Source organism: Nanorana parkeri, unplaced genomic scaffold, assembly GCF_000935625.1.
Source record: "Nanorana parkeri isolate BGI_ZX_2015 unplaced genomic scaffold, ASM93562v1 scaffold1293, whole genome shotgun sequence".
NCBI lineage: Eukaryota > Metazoa > Chordata > Amphibia > Anura > Dicroglossidae > Nanorana > Nanorana parkeri.
In genome coordinates, this window is record NW_017307561.1 from 290,944 (window position 1) to 307,648 (window position 16,705).

General features: G+C 41.7%; 1 protein-coding gene across 1 annotated transcript in view; it reads left to right on the forward strand.

Annotated features, from left to right (window-relative positions):
* The window catches only part of QSOX1 (quiescin sulfhydryl oxidase 1), a 36,759-nt gene extending 24,679 nt beyond the window's left edge, over window positions 1-12,080 (forward strand). Inside the window, exons 4-11 of the mRNA XM_018569155.1 lie at window positions 685-775; window positions 1,556-1,701; window positions 2,290-2,418; window positions 4,503-4,632; window positions 6,348-6,470; window positions 8,127-8,271; window positions 9,986-10,162; window positions 10,982-12,080. Of these exons, the coding sequence (XP_018424657.1) occupies window positions 685-775; window positions 1,556-1,701; window positions 2,290-2,418; window positions 4,503-4,632; window positions 6,348-6,470; window positions 8,127-8,271; window positions 9,986-10,162; window positions 10,982-11,793 (1,753 nt within the window). The 3' untranslated portion in view covers window positions 11,794-12,080. The remainder of the gene's footprint in view (window positions 1-684; window positions 776-1,555; window positions 1,702-2,289; window positions 2,419-4,502; window positions 4,633-6,347; window positions 6,471-8,126; window positions 8,272-9,985; window positions 10,163-10,981) is intronic.
* Window positions 12,081-16,705: the final 4,625 nt, after the last annotated feature.

The following is a 16,705-nucleotide window of genomic DNA, read 5'->3' on the forward strand; positions in this document are numbered from 1 at the left end:
CCCATGGCTGTCCTGGGTCTCCCCATGGGTCGGAGTGGTTGGCGGGGAGGAGGAGGAGATGTGTAGCCGGACCGGCGCTGTAAAAGAATGTTGTGTTTAAAGAACGTGTGTGCTTAGTATTGGGGCATTTTTTACGAATACAAATACTCGTGAAGACGTCCAGATGTATCATACACAAAAAACTGTATATACAGTATGTGTCATAAACAATTGGCTTTTTTAAATAAATAACTTTTTTACCTTTTTTTCATTTTATTAAAACCTTTGTTTTATATCCGGGCTGCTGATCTCCTGCATGCACTCCAGAGAGGTCGGCATGGCATTTCCCAGGTGGTGACAACAATGAACCATTGCCATGTAACGTATGCCAAAATGGCCACGTGTAGTTTCCATTGGAAGCACATGTGACATAGTGCCAATGCAGGAGTACAGTTAGGAGACAGGGTGTTGTCAGCCTATAACAGGATGTGCATGAGTAAGGATCTGCATGGCAGGATCACCAAGTGTTATTTTAAAAAGCTACAGATTAACAAATATTGAAAATGGCTTTTGAAATTACTGTACAATGTTAAAACATATATGATATATTAGTTATTGTGATGACCTTTGCTATAAACATTTTATTCAATATTGCCAACAGATCTTAGATAATGCAGATATAATTAATCATATTATCTCTTCCAGCACTGCTGAGGTTGACCAGTTTTTCCAGAACAATGACGAGGGATATCTAGTTTTGATATTTGAACTTCCTGATATGTACATGGCAAGAGAGGTAAGAATTAAGTGTTAAAAATGAACCTGCCATTAACGGCATAATTACTTTTTTTGCATTGGAACCTGCAGAGCCTTGCAACTGCCATCAGTGGATCATGGGTGTAATGGCCCAGCTCCTGCAGACTCTTCCTCTAGCCCCTGTCCATACAGAGAAACCGACCCGGTAACATCCCTGGTTGCCAGGAGCTCGGTGGGACACTGGCAACAGCATCCCAGTTTGCTAAGAGCTGGGCAGAGATGTATATGGTCCTTACTCATCTCCCCGTCCCCGGCTCCTAATAACTTGGAATGCTCTGGCTGGAAAGGCACACTGCAAACGTTGTGCATCAGACTGGCCATTGTAGACTCCATTAATGATTTTGAAAATTGTACTTAGGTCCCCTCTTAATGCTTCTTTTCTAAGAAGAACACGTTTCATTTCTGGAGGCGATCTTTATAGCTCAGGCCTTCCATTCCCTTTATTAATTTTGAAGCCCTTTTCTGAACTCTCTCAAATCCGAGGACATCTTTCCTGAGGGTTGGTAACCAAAACTGAACCGCATACTCAAGATAATAACTTTGTTATTCTCAGCCCTAGATCAAAAGGAGCGCTTAACCCTTGCAGTGTGAGGGTAGCCCCACTGCAAGGGTTAATTAAAAAAACTTCCCTGCCTAATATTTCTGGCTTTATGATCTAATGTCTTTGGGGGTAACAGACTCTGTGTAAATCTCAGTGCTGAACTGAGGTCCAGTTGTGATGGGGAACCCATGTGCTATAATGTAATATTCCATTTTTCAGGTTTCTCTGGATATGGTGCAGTATGGCGGTGTCTCAGTCCGGAGGGTACTTAATGAACAGGATGATCTTGTCTCTAGGTTCAATGTGTCATCATTTCCATCTGGATTCTTGCTGAGTAGAAATGGATCAATCAGTAGACTCAAGCTGTGAGTTTCCCTGTGCTCAATCCAGTACTTCTTATGTCACTTGAGGACATTTATAAAAGCAATTTGAGTATAAAAGTATATCATTGTGTGACTTACAATAACCAAACAGGATGCTATTGGCTAGCTTACAATAGGGAAATTACAGCTGGAACACCTTTGCCCTCATTTACTAACTAAACATTTTGTCAATCTGTACAGGTTCAAGGAGAGCAAGACAGAAACTGTTCAATATGCAGCTTACTGTCACTTTGCAATTGTTTTGTCAATTGCCCCCTCTAGTGGCCATATTTAGAATTGCAGCATCATATTCCTGATGACTTCAAAGCTCTAAATAATGTGGAAATGTTCTTTTGTTTTTTTTAACCTTGTGCTGAAAATAATGCCAATAAGTGCCAAAAGCAGATTAATTTCTTGCCACTGGTTTATTAAAATTTCATTTACAGCTCATAACTATATGTGCATCTGAAAACTGTTTATAAATTGATAGAAATATGAGCAAGATATCAGAAATAGGCTCCCTACTAGACAACTTGCAGTAGTCCAAAATATAAAACAAATGTAAACAATGTTTTGTTTTGTTCCTCATAGGGAGAAGGAGTCTCGAAAAGAATACACCAGTTTCATTCGTTCACTGCCAGGGGTGAATAAACTAAACCTTAATATCATTGGATGGTCTGGGATTGAGGAGAAGAATGTAACATTGAGACCTGCAAATAGGTAAATGGATAAAGCCCAACTCCGGGCTAATTTTTTTTTTAAGCCGTCTTAGAAGAAGCTCTGGCTGCAATACTTGCCTCCATTTTGGCACTGTCCCTGCCATATTTGCTTTTTATCACAAGATGTCCTCAGTCTTTCGGGTTGAGGAGATACTGTGACTGAAGGGCATCATGGATCCGCCCCTGAGGGGGTGTCCACACACTGCTCCGCACCCACAGTGTATTGATGCAGAGGGAGGCTGGTCATGTGGGGCATAGTGTGCTCTTTGGATCTTTTCATGGCTGTAGGTGGTTTTTGATGGCGCCAACTTGATGACACCAGCACGGCCCTCTGAATCATCAAAGACCACCCACCGCTGGAAGAAGATCTGAAGAGGATGTGGCCCTTTAAATGACCAGCCAAAAGACATCTGAAATGTTCGGTACAAAATAAAATTGCAAAAAAACACAAGGGAGGCCTTAAATAGGGGAGGGGGGTTCATATGGCAAGGGGAGACCTAGAGCTGGGCTTTAAAACTTTATTGTTCATAGACAGTGTTAGCAGAAGAATCAAAATACATGTGTTCTTCCCCATATAGTTTTCCTTTTACACTTCCCCGTTAAAGCAAATGTGGAGTTTGTCCATTCTGGCCAACAGAACAGGTTGACTTGAGCACAGGGAGGGTAAGGAGCACATACTTACCTGCATACATGACTCCCTGTTCACATGTTGGGGGTTACTGCAATGCCCTGTGTACTGGCACAGGGCACACACAAGGCTAAGGACCATCCTACCCTCCCATGTTGCCGTGCTCAGACACCCTGGACACTGCTTTATGGTGCAGGGGAGAGAGTCAAGTGCACTTTTATCACCAGACGTGCCCAGGGTATCTTCTGCAACAGTGTGGCTTTGAATTAAATAAGCCAATGCTGTCCGGTAAAGATAAACCTTCTTGAGGGAAATACATAAACTGCAATATCTGTCCTCTTTGGAAAATGCTAGTTGCCTGGCTGTCATACCAATTATATGGATTTCTGAGCCATTTACTTGGAATAAATGCAGAGGTCATGAGTGCTGACTTGACTGGCTTCAAACTTCTTCCAGGCCTGAGAAAGTATTTGAGCCAATGGGAATCAGGCAACAAGCTTTTTCATAGAGGCCTGTGTATTTCTGTCCTGACAGGTGTCTTTTAAAGACCAATTCCTCACTTTCATAGTATAATTCAGCGTTTTCTCACCCTTGTTTCAGTCATGGCACCCTTTAAAACTGCAAAATCCCAGGGTACCTCAGTCTAAAATCTCAAAAACGTAAATGTAAACATGTAAAAAATGACGTGTGGTCAATACGAAATACCAGACCCGTGTCCAGGATATGGGTCGGGTAGGGATTGTAAGGGGGGACCCCATGAAAAAAACAAAACAAGTGGGGTTCCTCCCTTCACATTGGAGTCCCCCTTCACATTAGCAGTCTTCTCATCAGGAGCCCCTTTCACTTCAGGAGCCCCCATTCACATCAAAGTCAACCCCTCTCACACAAGGAGCCCCCCTTCACATCAGAAACCCTCTTTCACATCAAAAGCCTCTTTCACATCAGAGCCCCCTTGTTTCATATCAGAGTCCCCATCTTTCACATCAGTGCCCCCTCCTTTCACATCAGAGTCCCACCCATTCACATCAGAGCCCCCCTCTTTCACATCAGAGTCCCCCTCCTTTGACATTAGTGGCTCCCTCTTTCACATCAGAGACTCCTCCTTTCACTTCAGAGTCCCCCTCCTTCACATTAGAGTCCTCCTCTTTCACATTAGAGTCCTCCTCTTTCACATTAGAGTCCTCCTCTTTCACATTAGAGTCCTCCTCTTTCACATCAGAGTCCCCTGTTTTACCTCAGAGACCCCTGTTTTACCTCAGAGCCCCCTGTTTTACCTCAGAGCCCCCTCTTTTACCTCAGAGTCCCCCTCTTTCACATCAGAGTCCCCCTCTTTTACATCAGCCTGCTTGCACCATGGAATGGCATGACACTGTGTGAAAAGTTCTAGACACCCCCGAGAAAGCCAGATGGCACCCTGCTTGAGAAAGCCTGTTATCATTTTTATTTTGTACTTCTAGTTCCAAGATCTACATGGCAGACCTCGAGTCTTCTCTCCATTATTCCTTGAGGGTGGAAGTTGCTCGCTTCACCACATTGGAAGGGGAGCGTCTGAAAGCACTTGGTGGCTACATCAAGATGTTATCCAAGGTAAGTGATACACATCAGAAGCAAGAGCAGAAATGTTTTACCAGTATGGGTACATCCATTGTATGTAGACAAACAACTATTGACAGATAATTGATTGATTAGACAGAAGGGAATCCCGATTGTTTGATAGCGGACTATTATGTAGGATGGTGAGGTGTTTAATAAAAGGACTAGATGTGTAATTATTATGAAACCAAGCTGGTTCTTAAACATGTCTACAGCCCTAGATATATGTTATAGCCACCAAAGAGATATTTCATAATATATCATCTTAAAGTGCATGTAATCCTTAGATTTATTGGTCAGTTTGTGTGACATCATGTCACTCTATTTCCTACCTGGTCATCCTGCCAGTAGCAACACTTCCTTTTTCAGGTTGAGTACACAATGTCACTGCCTCACAGCTAGCAGCAGTGTTGTCAGCCTGCTCTGTGTGCTCCTTCAGTATGCTATCAGCTCTGCAGGAGGCATGCTAATTTTTAGTAGTTGCTTAATCATTCTGCAAAAATCTCATCAATCTTTTGATACCACATTCATTTTACTGTGGGCTGCTACCAGGGGCGTAACTAGAAATCACAGGGCCCCATAGCAATATTTGGTATGGGGCCCTGTGATTTCTAGTTACGCCCCTTGCAAAGCCCACCTGAGATCCCACACAGTCCACCTGAGAGTGACTCTGCAGAGCCCACCTTAGACTCTCTATGGTGGGCTCTGCAGGGTCTCAGTTGGGCTGGTCACACCCCTGCACACCTCTTACCTGTCAGACTCGATCCGCTGTCAGCCTCCTCCACCGCTGAGCCCCGCCTTCTCCTCCACAGTCGCTGGCAGGCCCCGCCACCAGGCCCTGCCTCCTCCTCCACTGCCAGCACCAGACTCCGCCTCCTCCTCCACCGCAGCTGCTGGCTGTTACTGACTTAGCAGCGGCTGTGAGGAGGAATGTGCCGCTGCACAGATCACTGACAAGTTGTTAGTGATCTAAATGGCGATAGTTCTGCCACTGGCTGCTACATAACGGGTTTTAAAGGTCCGATTGATCTCCCTCAATTGCAGACTGCTGCAATTTAATAACATGGACAAAACTACTGTGGATGTGAGCCGCATTTGGGGTGCCATTGAAATGAATAGCACTGCAATGTACCTCCTGCAGCAGAATTTGTCAGGCCGAAACCGAAAATTACTTTTATCCCACTCTTTATAATTTATTTATTCGGTGGCAGCCCTGCTGGAATGCATCTGTGAGGCCAGGACTACATCTCCAGGGCCTCACTCAACTAGGAAATGGGGAAAACAATAATTGAAATAAAAGCAAAAAATGTTTTATTAACTAATACATGTATGGTGATTTCATATCAGCATGCAGAGCTGCATATTGATGTGATTTTTAGTGAGGGGGTAAAGGTCCACTTTATGTACACCTATGTGAGATTGATTTCATGAGACTAATTTCCTAACTATCCCCCAAAAGTCTCTTGAAGTAGTAGAAAAAATATTTTTTTACAGTATAGATTTTTATTTTTACAGTAGGAGATTTTTTCTTTTTAGTCTAATATTAAAATGAGCCATGTAGCCCTAGTCTTTGCTGGATAGTAGCAGCTGAGACTGTGGCCCAATCTGAATCCTGGCAGGACATCATAGTCCTCCATAGCACAGCTGTCTTTACACTTTATTATGTCGATCGTGATGGCTCAGTCTATTCTAATCTATTTTTTTGACAGTATTTTCCTGCCCGCCCCATGCTGCACACTCTTCTGACAACACTCAGCGACTGGCTGTCTACAAAAGAGGGAGAGTCTGTGTCATATGAAGACTTTGCAAATGTTTTAAATAACCGGAATAACGTAAGTAAACTTAAAAGATCTGATCATTTTATTAAAAATTCACATTTTATTTTACGTACTACCCATTGATGCGGTAATTATGCGTGCTAATATTTTGATGTACAAAATGGTTTATGGTAATGGCAACATCGGCAATAAGCGTTTTACTGTAAAGTCCCTACAGAAGACTAGAGGCCACCACCTAAAATTGGACGAGAAAAGATTTAGGGGCTTCTTTTCAGTCACAGCAGTTACATTTTGGAACTCTCTTCCACAGGCAGTGGTATCAGCTGAGAGTATTGAATCATTAAAAAATCAATTAGATACCTTCCTCAGAGACTATAACATACAGGGGTACAGGTACTCTTAAAGACTAGAACTCACAGGGACTCATGTATACAGACACGCGCACAAACACGCACGCACACACACAAAGGTTGAACTTGATGGACCTGTTTCTTTATTCAACCTCAAATACTATGTAACTATGTAACATTTTTAGGGATATTTCACAGCTATCAGCTCATTAATCTCATTAATAAGACATAGCACCAAAAATGATTAGCAATCATTTACAACATTAGTTTTTACAGCCATATAATTGATATGCCTATAAGACGAATGACTATAAATAGCTTGTAACGTTTGTCTTGTAATATCTGTTTCAGAAAGGATTTGTCTACATCCGTGATTCTCAACTGGTGGGTCGGGACCCAAAAGTGGGTCGGGAACCCGTGTTCAGTGGGTCGCTGCAAGCCTTCCACTTTTCTTGGTGAGAGGCTCCTCAGCCTCTCCCTAGCCTCCCCATAGTACAGCATTGTCCGTTCTCACACCGAGCAGCCATTCAAAATATGCTGCCCGGCGCCGAGTGTCAGCTTGAGGTGGAGTGGGGTGGGTTGGTGGTATGGTACTGAGGGAGCTTCATCCATACCTGCATTGCTTATAGCTCCGTCGCATGTCCTTTAGAGGTGCCTGGACTGGAGTGACATCACATGGCTATCGGCACCTCTACAGGGTGCGCATGAGAACTGTACAAGCAATGCACATATGGATGGAACTCCATCACAGCACAGCAGCCCACACTGCAGTGCGTTCCATTGCAGTGCGACTTAGGTAGCGACTTAATGACCGAGGACAAATGCGGGTCCTGGGGTTACACAGGTTGGGAACCACTGGTCTAGATTATGTTTATGTGATTGAGTCCAGTCCTGAAGAAGAAGAAAACTGTAAAACATGTCAGTTAGGGGTTATATGGGGTAATATGGGTGATATCTATTATGTATGAAAATAATGAGCTAAGAGCTATAAAATATCCCTAAAAATGTTTTTAAGCTTGTGTTATAACTAATTTACAAGAATCATAAGTTCAGCTTGCACCAAACTGGTTTAATCATAAAAAAAAAAAATGTCAAATTGGCAGCAATGCAGTACAAGTCTAAATTGAATATTTATGAATGTGACCCTGACCAAACATTCACTGCGTGAGAATCTTCCTAGTGCATGCATTTTGAATTACAGGGAATGATTCATCACCAGTGAATGTTTGGTGAAAGTAAAATTCACTGTTTCATACATTATTATAACATGGATTGAAACTTTAAAATTATTCAGCTCTTGCTAACTGTATTTGTAACATGTGTTCTTGTTCTTTTCTGTTTCCTACTTTTCTATCCTAAGGATAAGGATGCAGTTCTGGTGCCACATGTGAACTTTGTTTGGTGTCAGGGCTCAAAGTCTGAATACCGGGGTTTCCCATGTACAGTCTGGACACTCTTCCACTTACTGACAGTCCAAGCATTTGAACTGAGAGACACTGATTCAGGTTAGTAAAACACATATCCTGAATCTTCTGTGCTGGAAGTATCTTAAATATTTACAGGGTTATTCACAAAAGGGCGAAGAGTTTGGAGAAGGCAGAAGAAGTGAATAATCTAGGACAACATAGCTGATTTGGAAAGTGAGCTGAATTGAAGAATGTTTCAAAATCAGCTATGTTGTCCTAGATTGTTCACTTCTTTTGCCTTCTCCAAACTCTTCACCCTTTTGTGAATAGACCTGTTAGAAAATAAACATCCCATAAGCAGCAGGCAAAGGTGGAAAAAACAAAAGACAAAGAGCGCCTCCATCGCGTGTAAACGCTTTAATAAAGTAAATAAACACATAAAATCATACTCACAAAAATGGAGTTTTTACAGGCATGAAATGAGTAAAAACACGAGCAGTTAAGCCCACCGGCTACTCTTCCTCCCTGAGGTTTAGGTTAACGTTTCCGAGGCCACGCCTCCTTCATCAGAACCAATGCGGGCAAAGGTGACCCAAGTCCCTGCCAGAAAATAGGTCACCTTTAGGGCCTGAGTGGACAGGCATTTGTTTGTGTCAGAACTGCTTCTCTTTTAAAAAAAGTTTATGGAAATCCAAAAATAGCTTGAAGCAGCTTGATGCAGATCAGAAGGAGGTCATCTGCAAGTCTAATTCACCTGTCAGTGAATTGTGAATGATTACATAAGCTTTTCAAACTGATCTCAAAACCATGATTCAGTTGCAGCCCAAAGGCCATTGATGTAGGCCATTACAATTATTTTTGTAGGAGAAAATATGATCAGAATAAACATGAACAATAATTATGGACAAACTTAGGGGGTACTTGTGAATTATAATTAATGTTACCTGCCCGGGGTTTACCTTTCAGGATTATAAGCAAAGATGAAAATGACCCTCTTGTGACCATATCTTTTTTTAATTGGGTTGATTTGGAGGCTCTTCGGAGCCTGTAGATTTGCTGGTATCTGTGGATTGAGTTGTCAGACTGTGGTACCAGTTTTATTCTCTTTAACCTTTCTGTCGTCCTCATGCTCTTTCTTATTTCCATTATTACATATAAAGAGGATGCAGTTGCACTTGTGAGGCTTGAAATATAGAAGCTGCCATTACTTTGTTTTGATAGAAATAGGCTCCAGGGCTGTCATCCTGATTCTACTACTTAGAGAATCAGTGACCTGAAAAATCTGACATTGTGCTTGATGTGCTGCTTGTTCCTGGTTACTATATCTCAAGAAAGTAGGGTCAAGTGCAGACCCTTCCCTTTAACAAGTGGCCATGGCACACACTCTAAATCGCTTATACTTTGGAGGGAATTTAGCCATTTCTGCATCTCCACAAAATCTGGCAACTTCTGGACTTGGAGTTATTGCAGTATTTACAGACTAAGCATTTTTAGTATTATTGTACCCACTTAAAATCTTTTAAATATGGTCCCTTTGGGTGAAATATCTTAAATCCAATGGATTTGATCATACGCTGCTGCTTTGCTTCGTCCACTTCTAGCCTGGCGATCCCATTCAAAGTGGGGGGGTTGCTGCATATTAAAGCTCATTTGTGTTTCCCTACAAAAAAGAGAGAACAGTTCTTTCATTTGCTTCAACAATAATCAAATCACTAGAGACACAGAGAGATATAAGAAGTTGCTGATTAAGTTTTCAGGTTTAATCATCAGTCTTGTGGATGATATGTGTCTTTGTCCCACTCTACTGCTCTAGATCCACAGGAAGTTTTGCAGACAATGCGACATTATATACGCTACTTTTTCGGATGCAGGGCATGTGCTATAGAGTTTGAGAAAATGGCCAGTGAGTCAATGTCCACCATTCGGGATCATGATGAAGCCATCAGATGGTTGTGGTCAAGTCATAATCGTGTGAATAAAAGATTGGCAGGTGAGTAGCAAACAACTCAGAGCTGACAACCTGGTGTCAGCTATCATTCTTTGACCAGCACTAGTCTGAATCTGATCTAGGTTTGCTTCACAATGACAGGTCAATTTTAAAGCAGAATCCAGGCAAATAACCGCTTACACAGCTGAAATGCATTTATATTGTATAAACTATTTTATAAGTCTGCATGGCTAGTCTTTAATAGAAGTCACCAGCACTCGATGATACGTACAAGAAGTAAAGCACTTTTTATTAAATTGTCACATGCGTAGTCACATGCAAGCTGAAGGTACCATTCTAAAAAAAATGGTTTCAGCTTGCCGAGGCCACTGCAGCCTGTAGATGGTGTGCCTCGGTCTAACACTGTACTTGTCTTATACAATAACGGTATTAAAACATTATTTAAATGGTTACATATATATTTTTGTCCACTTGTCAGCCTATAAGAAAAAAACAAAGTAGCATTTTTATTAAAACAGTTCATTACAAATGAAATCCTTATATGTCCTCAAAAAAAGAAAAAATTAAAAAAGAAGAAGAATATTTAGGTCAGCAAATTACAGTAATACAGTTATTGTTAAGTTAACAGACACATAGCAACATTACTAAATGTGGCCCAGGTATCTAGGCTGCAGTATCCTCAGGGCACATGAGGATTAACAAATTCAGATGCTTGTTTGGCATTCTGCTTGTTATTTGGAGAGCACAGAACTTAAATTCCCATCCATATGAATGCTATTGGAGACACTGATCCAGGTATGGCTTTCACTATATTTTGTAATCATTAATGCTGTAGTAGCTAAAATGTGTGTGTTTTCCTAGGAAATAAACAAGAAGATCCACTGTTCCCAAAGATCCAGTGGCCATCCAAAGACCTTTGCCCAAAGTGCCGGAGAAAAATCCTGGATAAAGAAATCTGGGATGGTCCATACATTCTCCGTTTCCTGAAACAGAGATTTTCTGAGAGCAACATAGCTTATGAGTATTTGGAAGATGAGACGGAGTTATTGAAAAAGCAGAGAGAAGTGACAAGCACAAATACCACAAGAGAGAAAAGGGAAACAAAAGATGTGATAGAAGAACAGGAGACACCAAGCAGAAATGATAATATAATCCCACCTGTTAAAGCTGAAGAGGAAGGAAAGGTTGACACACATCTAACAACCAAAGCAAAGCAGATCCCACGTCATAGGCCGACCATTATAAAGATGAAGTCCCACACAGGTCTGAAAAGAGATAAAGAGGAGAAGATCTTGGACTTAGATGCCTATGAAAACCATTATTTCCAAGGTAGAACTTTGCAGGACTCCAACTCAAAGCTCCATAAACGTGCTCTCCACCCAAAGATATTGCTGGATCCCAGTGATGCTGATTTTAATGAAGAAGCAGTGAGAGAAAGATTGCTCAAGAGGGGTATTGACACACAATATCTTATTGGGGTGATGGTGAACGAAGGGGATAGTAACTGGAAGGGACGATGGGTGAAGATGCTGGAAGTTGGGTTTTCCCGCTTAGACATCAGTTTGTGTATTATTCTTTATTTCCTCACCAGCATGGGTCTCCTTGCCATGTATCTGTATCTCAACGTCAGATCACGCTTTTTCCGTCAACGGTGCAGATATGCTCAACCATGACTCAAATACTGTTGTGCATTAACTAGGGCGACAGACGTGATGTCTGTCATGTTACAGATAGAACTGTATGTTTTCCAAAGTGACAAATACCTGTTTTAACCTGTGGAAGTTCTACGCTAGCCTAAGACAATCAGTAAGACCAAAACTACATACACTGAAGTTGTACTGTACCGACTGATGTGTTAACAAAATAAAAGAAACCCAAATCATTTTTAACAAAATAAAATATGTTTCTATGACAAAGGCAGATGTGTGGCTCATGTGAAGAGGGATCTGAAATGGGAAAACTACCAGAGAGCCTGATGACAGAGGGTCAGTGTTATTTCCATCCAGTACCTTCAGCAACATCTCTTCTTCCTTTTTAACATGCAATGTAACTTATCTTCCTCTTCCTTCTTTGCTAATATGGGTTGCAGGCAAGGACATGATGAGAAGTGAGGCCCAGGAATTCTCCTTGCCCTGCTGCATTTTTCACAGTGTGTGCTTAAACATGAAGTGGATGGGGATGACACTGTTCATGCTCTAGTTGCCCCTATGGACAAACCTGGTCTTCTTAAGGCTTAGCTGGGGTCCTAAGGAAAGGTAGTGCAGAAACTATATCCATTTTCACTCATTGTTTTGCACAGTTGCAGGAGATAGGTGGAGGAAGAAGGTAAGGGAGGGTTAAACCAGCAGATGAGTTGTTTGTTGTCAATGAGAGCAACTCGTGTCTGCCAGATTCATTAGATGCAATATAACATGATAGTGCTTGATTTCACACATGAAAAAGAGGGAAGGGTTATCTGTCAAATGTTTTCTTGCTACCAAAGACAGACATAATTCCTGCTAGAATGACATGGAGATGATGGACAAGCTCTTGGAACTTATCTTGACCATTTGTGGCCATTATACCCATCCTGCTATTCCAACTGCCAATAAAAAACAAGTATTATCTGTGTAAGGCATGCACAGTTGTGTGCACCTGAGTACTCTAATGCTACAGTCTCAACCATCTGAGCATACCACACAGCAATCAGTTTAAGAGAGATATAATGGCCACAATGGGAGGTTTAATGCATTTCACAAATGTCCTAATAGACATCAAATCAGCTAACCAGCACAGCAGTGGCTGTGGTACCAGCAGTTTGGAAAGGTAAGAATGTAGTCCTGTGAGCTCTACTATTAAAAAATATTTGTAGTCAGAGCCCCACTGATTCTTACCTGTAAATTGCAGATGATGACCCTACCTAACCTTGACCTGAGGTGTGCCACGGTCAATATGGTCAGTATGCAATAAGGGGGCATACTCAGAGTAATTCTGATGGAAGGGGTACGGGAGGGTGGGATGACACGATCGCCCCGACAGGTGAGTGGTGGAACCAGAGGGGCTTAAATGTGCGGGGCTCCTCCCACAAATCCGGCCAATAATTGGCCTCAAACATATGTACAGGTGAAACTCGAATAATTAGAATATCGTGCAAAGTTCATTTATTTCACTAATGCAACTTAAAAGGTGAAACTAATATATGAGATAGACTCATTACATGCAAAGCAAGATAGTTCAAGCCGTGATTTGTCATAATTGTGATGATTATGGCTTACAGCTCATGAAAACCCCAAGAACCCCAAATCCACAACCTCAAAAAAGTAGATTATTACATGCAATCAATAAAACAAGGATTGTACATAGAACAATATCGGACCTCTGAAAAGTACAAGCATGCATATGTACTCAGTACTTGGTTTGGGCCCCTTTTGCAGCACTTACTGTAATTACTTTTGCACGATATTCTAATTATTCGAGTTTCACCTGTATATGTCTGGGAGTGAGAAAATCTTGAAACTGGTTAGAAAAACATTCACATTTGAATTGCTTTGTCTTAATTTCTCTGTATCTTGGCAGTATTCTCCTTTATTTCTGCTGTAATTTTTAAGTCTCTGCTTGAAGTTCCAAAGTGTAAATGGTGGATCTAGAGACTTCTATAATTCCCTTCAAATTGAAGCTGATGGATACCTCACATTGAATGGAAGCCATCTGAGACCTTCTTAAAGCTTAATCAGTATGATGATAAGGGCCAGAGAATATCAGTGGAGACTGGGGCCATGTTTAATGACAAACAGATACCAAGTGTTGTGGGAAGGAGAAGGGGAAACTGAGAACATAGCAGAGCAATAATGGATGACAAAGAGGAAGCTTTTGTTTGAAGCCATCGTGATGCTGGATGGGGGGAGCTACAATTGGATTCTATAGTCAAAAGGGTCAGAGTGGTATACTGAAGATTACTCGGGCCATTATAATGCAGGCTTTCACTTTTTTCACACATAAACCCATCTGGATGTACAAAATATGGAGAAAAACTCATCATACCAGGTTACTTTGTTCCACTGATCATAGCCTAGCCTTGGACACAATATTTAAAGTGCATTTTTACACAATGTATTGTGGGAACATTCTCAATTCCTCTAGTAAATTACCCTCACTGTGTGCACCTCTTGTAACAGCCACAAGAGTGAGCCATTATTGTATTTTCATCACAGTGTTCAAAAGTTACTGCAGCCTTACTTTTATTCTTTCTGCCTTTTGTTGTTTACAATATTTCTCCCATTTCTGATCATCTATTTACAATATATTTCTGCTTCAGTACTTCAGTACTCAACCTTCGCTATGTACACGTCTGATTTATCTCCATGACATGCTGGTTGATCAGCCTAAGAAAACTCCCACAGTGAGTGATGCCATATGATTGTTTTGCACACATTTTAGATCCCATTCATACTTATGTAGCCTGTGAACAAGCGCAAAATCGCACAATGTTGACCACATTTACAAAATGCTGCAAATATGCTTCTTGCACTTGATGCAAAATGTTGGAAATATGCTTCTTGTACTTGATGCAAAATGCTGGAAATATGCTTCTTGCACTTGATGTGCCATTCTTTATGGCAACTCATATGCAGCAAGCAAGACACATGTTTTGAGTGCACAAAGACGCAAAGTTCACAGCTCGAAAAGCTACATGAGCTTCTTTTCTGCGTTTTCGCATGTAGGGACGCCCTTTCTAGTGAATGAACTGCCCAATGTGCGATGTAAAAATGCTACATGCGAAGTGTACAAAAGTTTAAATCGGGCCATAGAAATGATGAACCTTGTGAGTAAAAGAAGAGATATAAAGACTCTCACCCTCATTTGCTAAATACTTGCTTTAATTCTGTGATTTACAAATGCAGCCGTTCGGCACAGCCAGGCAATTAGAATGTATGGGACAAGGTCAGCAATTGACATATCCATATTACTAATAAGATTGGGGAACTTTAAAGCCAAATTCCGAGGACAAGAAACCTACCAAGGTTGTAGCAGTTATTTATTCCTTTGTATCAAATGTAACCTCTCTTCATGAAGGCTTTAATCTAAACTTATCAAATCGGCATGTTTACATCCTGGATTAGTACAGCCAACTGTACCCCTGGGCTGTTCAGATGTAAACGCTGCAGGTCTTGTATGCTCCAGTGCTGTGGTCGTGCCTCCACCTCCATCTCCTGTTCAGATGTAAACGCTGCAGGTCTCGTATGCTCCAGTGCTGTGGTCGTGTCTCCACTTCCCTCTCCTCCTGGCCATTCACAAAATGGAAATTAAAGGCCATGTTTACCTTTCTGACCATGATCATGTTACACACATATTCAGGGTGTAACCTGAAACATGGTCACATCTCTGGTTTCTCTACATACACAACACACACATACAACAGTCCTTGCAACCACAAATATGCTTTACTTACTGTGCCTCAAATCTCACAGATGCAAATAAACCTCAATAATTTTTAAGGTGTATGTCCAGCCAAAATTGTTTTCTTTCTTAGAGTGTATAAGTATTAATACTCTGGTTAGGTTCTTAGTGCTATTCAGGGCCCCTTTAGAAAGATTTACCCTCAAATACTGTCCTACTGACATTATACCAGACAGAAAGCAAAGGAAACTCTCTAAGCCTTCATTCACACTAGAAACGGCAGGCACGTACAGTTCTGTGCTGCGTGCACGGCCGCATCGGGCAGCTCCCGAGAACAGGTGCTGCGTGTGATTAGTACACAGCCCCTGTCCTTCTCTATGGGACTACACGGCCATACGCTGCACTACGCTCACCCGCCCTGCACGTCCATAGGTGGTCAGGATGCTGCTTTTTTTACAGTAGTATGGGAAGGGTACCCCACTCCACAACTGTATAGCATGCATGCTGGAGGTTTGTGTTTTGGATGTCCCAGGCAACTGCCATCATACGCAGTAACAAGAGCCGTTTCATGGGCCGTAATGCTTTGGGATTCTCAAGGCAAGACACAGCATTCATGGGTCAATTAACTCAAAAGTGAGGCAGTCCCAGCAAATCCTGGACAGTTGCCAAGTATAGCAGTGCCAACAGATCTGGGTGAAGGAATGGTAAGAAGGAATTCAAGACACTTGAAACCCTGTACCAGAGCGTCAGGAGTTTGTACATTTCTTCTTGATAATTGGTATAGCTGAAGGATTTGTATGTAAAGTACAGTATTTTGTCCATGTGTTTCTGCAAAAAATTATTCGTAAGTCTCTTTCCAATTTTTGTAGAAAAAGAAGGGGTTGTGTTGGGTTGGGAATGTTGTCTCTTGAGGTAGGGGGGCAAGGAAGTTAGAAAATGGTGTAGCCGTACAGTTTTGCCAGTGTGAGCCAAGTAGAAGAAGAGATGAAATCTGAGGTTGTAATCCGCTCTGCCTGTGCTAAGGCATGAAACCCTGGATCAAGCATGCCTGGTTATAACTGAGGGTTACGGATAATGGGGTATAATGGTGATGGGGCTTGAGTGACCTGTAAATGGAGTTCTTTAAGGGTACCGATATGGTAGATGGAGATGAAGTAGAATAGCGTTACAGAGTTGTGTGCCTGCACCAGTTCACCATCCTACCCAGTT